Genomic DNA, 7,836 nt, shown 5'->3' with positions numbered 1-7,836 from the left:
ACCTCCATGCTCTCTTAATTTGTCTAGTAACCATATTTTCTCTTCCTAACTCTTCTTTTAACATATATCCTGGGCAACTCCAGCTAACCCCCATTACCCACCAAAAAATGAAATAGTTAAATTTTGAGGTATAAAAATTAACGTTTAACCACAAATGATCGAAGCTTTCACCAAAAGTATGGACTTTCAACTAAAATATTGAACCGTTAACAAAAAAATTCATTTTTAACCAATTTTTTGCAACTTTGAACTAATTAGTTGAATTTTCAACCAAAAATATGAATTCTCAATAAAACATATAATAATTCATATTTTAATCATTCACAATTTGAATTTAAAATAAAAAAATACTTCAATTCAACCCAGAAAGACGAATTAATTTCAATCAATATGATTCAAATTCTACCAAAAAAGACGAATTTTCGACAAAATACACAAATTTTCAACTTGGAAGTTGAATTTTTAACTAAATGATCAAATTTTAAAACAAAAAAAGATTGAACTTGTACCAAAAACAGTTGAATTTTTAACCAAGCTGTTAAAATTTGAACACAAAAGAAAAATTTTCAACCAAATTGTCAAATTTTCAACAAAAAAAGTTATATTTCAACCGAATAGTTGAATTTTTAAGCTAAAAAGATGAATTTTTCAGATGACAAATTGTTAACCCGAAAAATTGAATTTTTTAACAAAAAACTTCACATTTAATCAAGGAAGATTAATTTTCAATAAAAAGAGTTCACTAAAAGACAATTTTTTTCGAAGGAAGTTGAATTTTCAACTCGAAAAGTTGAACTTTTAACAAAAAAGGTCATATTCAATCAAGAAAGCCTAATTTTGGACCAAGAAAGTTGATTTTTCTACCATAAAAGATTAAGTTGAAAGCAGAGAAGCCAAATTTTTTCAAAGAAGGTTGAATTTTTAACAAAAAAGTTTACTTTTAATAAAAAACTGAAATAGTTCAATTGTCAGTTATAAAAATTAATTTTTAACAACAAAGAAACGAAGCTTTAACCAACGCTATACATTTTCAGCTAAAATATTGAACCTTTAACATAAAAATTCATTTTTAACCCAGTTTTTCAACTCTGAACGAATTAGTTGAATTTTCAACCAAAAATATGAATTCTCAACCAAAGATGTAATAGTTGATAGTTCAATAATACAAAATTTGAATTTAAAAGAAAAAACAGTTCAATCTAACCCAGAAATGTGAATTAATTTCAACCAACATGAATAAAATTTTACCAAAAAAGACGAATTTTCAACCGAATAGTTGAATTTACAAGCTAAAAAGATGAATTTTTCAGAAGACAAATTTTTAACAAAAAACTTCATATTTAATCAAGAAAGATTAATTTTCCATCAAAAGAGTTCACTAAAAGACGAATTTTTCTGAGGAAAGTTGAATCTTCAACGCTAAAATTTAAATTATTAATAAAAAAAATCATATTCAATCAAGAAAGAATAATTTTCTATCACGGAAGTTGATTTTCTACCATAAAAGATCAAATTGAAATCAGAGAAGCCGATTTTTTTAGAAGACAGTTGAATTTTCAACGAAAAAGTTTATTTATATTTAAAAAATGAAATAGTTAAACATTTAGTTTGAAAAATTAATTTTTAACAACAAAGAAACAAAGCTTGAACCAAAGCTATGAATTTTCAACTAAAATATTGAACCATTAACCGAAAAATTCATTTTTTTTTAAGTTTTTCAACTTTGAACTAATTACTTGAATTTTAAACAAACAAAAAAAAAATTCTCAACGAAACATGCAATAATTAATATTTTAAGCGCACGAAATTTTCATAAAAAATAAAAAACAGTTCAACTTAACCCAGAAAAATGAATTAATTTCAACCAACATGAATAAAATTCTACCAAAAAAGACAAATTTGCAACAAAATACATAAATTTTCTACCCGAAAAATTAAATTAAAAAAAAACTTCATACTTAATCAAGAAAGATTAATTTTCAATCAAAAGAGTTTAATTTTCTACCAAAAAAGATGAAATAACAAGCCAAAAATATTAAATATATTCCAAAAAAGACGATTTTTTAACACAATATATGAAGCTTGAAAAAAAAGTTGAATTTTTAACTAAAAAAGATCAGCTTTTTACCAAACATGGCATTAATTTTCTAGAAAAGAAAATTAATTTTCAACAAAAGAGTCGAGTTTTCAAAATAAATGGTCGAATGTTTTAGAAAAGAGATCACTATAATACACAGAAATATAAATTTGAAAAAAAAGTTTATTTTCCACCAAGATAGATGAATTTTCATCCCACGAGATGAATTTTCACCAAGTTTATTGAATTTTTAACCAAATCGTTTAATTTTCAAGATAAAAAGACTAATTTTCTCCAAAAAAGTTAAATTTCAACCCGAAAATTTGAATTATTAACAAAAAAAGTTCATATTTAATCAAGAAAGATAAATTTTCGACCAATAAAGTTGATTTTTCTACCATAAAAGATGAAATTGCAAAACGAATTTTGTTTTAAGGAAGTTGAATTATCAACAAAAATGTGTATTTAAAAAACAAATGATTAGTTAAGTATTTACTTAAAAAAATTAATTTTCAACGACAAAAAAAACAAAGCTCTAACCAAGGTTATGAATTTTGAACTGAAATATTGAATTTTCAAACAAAAAAAATGAATTCTCAATGAGACATACAAGAGTTAATATCTCAATTATACAAAATTTAAATTTTAAATAAAAAAAGTTTAATTCAACCAAGAAAGATGAAAGAATTTCAACCAACATGATTAAAATTATACCACAATATGTCGATGGGTAAATAAAAATAATTTTCCACAAAATAAACCAATTGTTAATAAAAGAAATAAATTTACAACTAAAATTAGGAATTTTCAGCAAAAAATTGATTTTTTAGCAGAGTGGTTCTAACTTCCAAAAATAATTCGAAAACAAAAACAGGCCAATTCAACCAAAAAATACGAATTTTAAACAAAAAAAATTGAATTTTAAACAAAAAATGCAATATTTGATACTTAGACCAATAACAGATTTTAATTTAAAATCAAAAACAGTCAAGTAAAAAAGAAATTTAACCAAATAGTTCAACCTTGGACGAAGTAGTTCATTTTTCAAAAAAAAAAAAAGAAGAAATTCTCAATAAAAAAACTTAATACGTAGTTGATATATAAACCAATAAATATTTTTATATTAAACCCAAAAGAGGTAAATTCAACCAAAAAGACGAATTTTCAACAAAATAGTTGAGTCTTAAACCAAAAAAGGTTAATTTCCAACCAAACAGTTGAATTTTTAATAAAAAAAAGTTGAAATTTCAAATAAAAAAGTTACTATTCAACCCCACAAAGATTAATTTTCCAGCAAGATATTTGACTTTTCTACCAGAAAAGACGAAATAAAAAAAAAACAAGAAGTTTCAAACAAAATGTTGATTTTAAACTAGAAAAGGTCAGTTTTCAAACAAAATTGAATAGTTAAGAAATTCATTTTAAACAAGAAAGGAACGAAACTTAAATCAAAGATATAAATTTTGAAAAAAAATGGAATATTTAACCGGAAAAGTTAATTTTCAACAAAGTAGTCCAACTTTCAATTATTTAGTTAAATTTCTAACAAAAAGATATAAATAAAAAATAAAAAACATTTTAATTCGACCAAGAAAGATGAAATTTTAAACAAACTGATTAACGTTTTACCAAAAAACACAACTTTTTAACATAATACATGAGTTTTCCACCGAATGGTTTAATTTTCAACTAAAAACGATTCATTTTCAATCAAAAATGGAATAGTTCATCTTCAACTGAAAAAAAAATATTTTTTTAATAAGAAAGAACAATTTTCAACAAAAAATATTTTAATTTTAAATAAAAAACAGTTTAATTTAATAAAGAAATAGAAATGTTTAAGAAAATAGTACAATCCTCAACCAAGACAGATTAATTTTCAACCACTTAAATTTTTAACCCAGAAAGATTAAATTTCAACTAAGATGGTGAAGTTTTTCTCAAATTGTATACCAAATTTATAAATCATTAACAAACAAAAGGAATTTTTAACAAAGTAGTTCAACTTTTACCCAAGTAGTTAAATTAAAATAAACTAAAATTACGAATATTTAAATATAATATATAAAACTGTAGTTAAAAAATGCATTTGCATTTATTTTCAATAAATAAATTATCAACCAAAGACATGAATTTAAAAAAAAAATTCTTAAATCAAAAATCCGAATTACCAACAAAATAATTAAATTTTTACCTAAATAGTAAAATTTCTAACAAAAAGAGATACACTTTGAACCAAATATTTATTTTTAAAAATGTATTATTGAATTCTATTGATTCAATTAGCATTCAAGCGAAAAAATGAAAAAAGATGGAACAAGGGCAAGTTTTTTTAAAAAGGGGATTTTTTTAAAGGATAAAAGGGGGAATTATAAAAAAAATTGGATTGGTCGCAAAGACCAAATGTTGGAAATCAGAAATGGAAATATGTGAAAACGTAACACATTAGAACCATCAAAAGTATAATACATTTTTATTTTAATTAAGGTTTAATGGCATGGATATTCAAAACTTAAAAAAATAATTTAAAAATTAATCAAAAATACACAAATGAATAAAAAAAATTCCAAAAATATATATTATTATCAAATTATAAAATTTTCCAAATTTCAAATAACGACAAGATCTTTAATTGACAAAAAATAAAATCCTGAATTTAAAAATATCCGAAATTAAAATTCACCGACTTCAAAATCGACTTGTAAAATAAACGAATTATTAAATTCCCACAAATATTTCAATTCTCGAAATTTAGAACTGCTGAACGAAGCTAAAATATTTTTAAATTTGTATGTCACTCTTAAAGAAAGACCATTAACGAATATTTTTTTATCTTTGACAACACTCAAATTAATCGAAAATTATTTTTTGAAGTGCTATAATAAATCCATGTTGAAACCAAATTCTGAGAAACGATAACCAAGAAAATAAGTATTATCAACTTGTTTTTAAATTTATGTAAATATAATTTTCATAAGATTCTTGAAGAAATTTAAAAGATTTTTAAATATTTCAGGCTTGCCAAAAAAGAATCTAGAAAACTTAAAGAATTTTTTTCATAATATAGGATTTTACGAAATATTATGAAAAATTCGAGTCCTTTTAATAGATGTTAAGAACTTTTAGTAGTTGGGAAGGAATCAAGAAATATTCGATACATTTTCGAAAATGTTTCCGAGTTTTCAAATATTTGTAACCTATTTGAAACATCTTAAATTCCTGAAAATATTTTTACTTACACTAATTTTTCTCAACATTTTCAAATATCATTCTAAATTTTTAAAAATGGCCGTGCAATCTTCTAAATTTTCGCAGCAATTTTAAGAAAATTTATTTATTCTCTTGAAAACTGTCAAAATTCTTTTAAATTCTACTAAATATTTCTTGAATTTATCTCATTTTTGTTCGTTTTTATTTTGTTATCTTACCCAATTGAAACATTTTGCTTAAAAATCTTCATTTTTTTAAATTAAAAATTATTTAAAATTTGCACACGAATATAAGAAAAATTATTTTTTCTTTAATCTTGTCAGACTTTCTAAACTTTCTAATTTCTAAAAATAATTTAAATTTTTCCTGCAATTTTTAATTATTCTGCGAAATAAAAAAATGACTTAAAATCTTTCCGATTCTTCTTTGACTATTTTTTAAAACTTCTGAAACTTTTAAAAATAATCTCTTCAAATTAATTTTTCGAAATAAAAAATCATTTAAATTTTTCTTAGGTAGCTGAAAAAATGTCTTTCATTTTCGTGAAACTTTACATAATTAGTAAAAAATCGATACAAATTTTAATTATTTTTGAATCGTTTCAAAACTTTTGAATATCTCTTAAACTATTTCCTACTTTTTAATTAAAGATTTAAGGAAATAATTCAAATTGTTTTTTATTAATTAATGGAAATGATTCGATAAAAAAACAGAAAAACACTATTAGAAAATTTCAAAGTGTCATTTTCACAATAATTATATAATTAAACCGTTTTCTTGAAACAGTTTAAAAAGTTTTTTCAGCCATTTTCAACTCTCGTTGACAGGAGGCTGGTATTAATAAATTCTCAAATGTTACCTCCATTTGCAGTAATAGCTTGAAGGGCATTTTTCAGCAAATCCTGGAACGTTTTCATAATTTTCGTTCCATGTTGGAAACAAATAGTCAATTGCTCAGTCCAGTCCTTGTCCAATCCCAAATTGGCTTCGGCTGGAGAAGATGAAGTCAAATGTTCACGTGGAACTCTTCGTCTTGCAGATTTGAGATGCTGTTGAATAACCTCGCAAGTAGTTTCCACGTGTTGACACAATAATCCTGCAATAAAATCTTTTTAATTTAATAATTCTCACAGCAATGGAATATCCCGGGATATCCAATTTTTAGTCATTTATGTAATGGATTATCCCAGGGTTAACCCGTCGGGATATCCTGCAAGACGGAAATTTGGACATCCCAATTTTAATATCCAACTTCGTAATCTTTCTGAAATCTTTTTTTTTTTATTTTGCGCATATTAAAAATCTTTATGTTAAATCTTTAGATATATTTTGAAATCTTTGCGTAGTCTTCAAAATCTTTAAAATATTTGAAATGCTGTTAAAATATCTTGAAATATTTGTGAAATCTTTAGAATCTTTGCGAAATCTTTTGAAATCTTTGTAATCTTTCTGAAATCTTTGAAATTAAAAAAAATCACTTACATCTTTGAAATCATTATTGAATCTTTTAAATCTTTGAAATTTTAGCAGAAGCTTTTGAAATATTGAATATCTTTGTGACCATCTTTATGAAACATTTCGAAATTTTTGTGAAATCTGTAAAATACTTGTGAAATTTTATGAAATCTTTTTAAGTATTTGAAATTTTTGTAAAATCTTTGTGAAATATTTTTAAATATTTTTAAATCTTAAAAAAATCATTGTCAAATCATATGAAATTTTTGTAATCTTTCTCAAATCTTTGAAATTTAAGAAAAATCATTTGTACAACTTCGAAATCATTGAGGAATTTTTTTTAATCTTGGTGAAATTTTTAAAATGTTAGTAAAAGCTTTTAAAATATTGAATATCGCTGTGAAACATTTCGCAATATTTGAAATCTTCGTGAAATCTGTAAAATTTTATTAAATTTTATGAAATCTTTTAAAGTATTTGAAATCTTTGTAAAATCTTTGTGAAACATTTCGAAATCTTTTGAAATATTTGAAGTCTGTGAAATGTTATCAAATCGTTTTAAATCTTTGAAATCTTTGTGAAATCTGTAAAATATTTGTGAAATTTTATGAAATCTTATTGAACATTTGAAATCTTCAAAATCTGTGTAAAATCTTTGTGAAACATTTCGAAATGTTTTGAAATCTTTTAAATCTATTTGAAATTTTATGAAATCATTTTAAATCTTTGGAATCTTTGTGAAATCTTTTGAAATATTTAAAATCTCTGTGAAATCTGTAAAATATTGGTAAGATTTTATAAAATCTTTTTAAATATTTGAAACTTAAAAATCTTTGTAAAATATTTGTAAAATATTTTTTAATCTTTTGAAATATTTAAAAAATTATCGTGAAATCTTTATAATCTTTCGGAAATCTTTGAAATGTTAGTAGCTTTTAAAATATTGAATATCTTTGAGAAAATCTTTGTGAAATATTTTGTAAATCTTTGAAATACGAGGGTAGTTCAATAAGTCCTTAGAATGACCAACAGATGGCGCGCGAATCGCTCCAAATCATCTGTTTTCAGTCAGCACCACTCCAGACTAGATATAT

General features: G+C 23.3%; 1 protein-coding gene across 3 annotated transcripts in view; it reads right to left on the bottom strand.

The window, feature by feature from the left end:
• Nucleotides 1-7,836, bottom strand: part of LOC117174990 (dynactin subunit 1) — an 86,641-nt gene that overhangs the window by 19,484 nt on the left and 59,321 nt on the right. For all 3 annotated transcript variants that reach the window (XM_033364474.1, XM_033364475.1, XM_033364477.1), the window contains one exon: nucleotides 6,147-6,383. In XM_033364474.1, coding sequence (XP_033220365.1) covers nucleotides 6,147-6,383 — 237 coding nt within the window. The remainder of the gene's footprint in view (nucleotides 1-6,146; nucleotides 6,384-7,836) is intronic.

The sequence above is a fragment of the Belonocnema kinseyi genome, chromosome 6 (assembly GCF_010883055.1).
Source record: "Belonocnema kinseyi isolate 2016_QV_RU_SX_M_011 chromosome 6, B_treatae_v1, whole genome shotgun sequence".
Lineage (NCBI taxonomy): Eukaryota > Metazoa > Arthropoda > Insecta > Hymenoptera > Cynipidae > Belonocnema > Belonocnema kinseyi.
The sequence above is the reverse complement of the archived record's forward strand: the minus strand, read 5'-3'. Positions and strand labels throughout refer to the sequence as shown.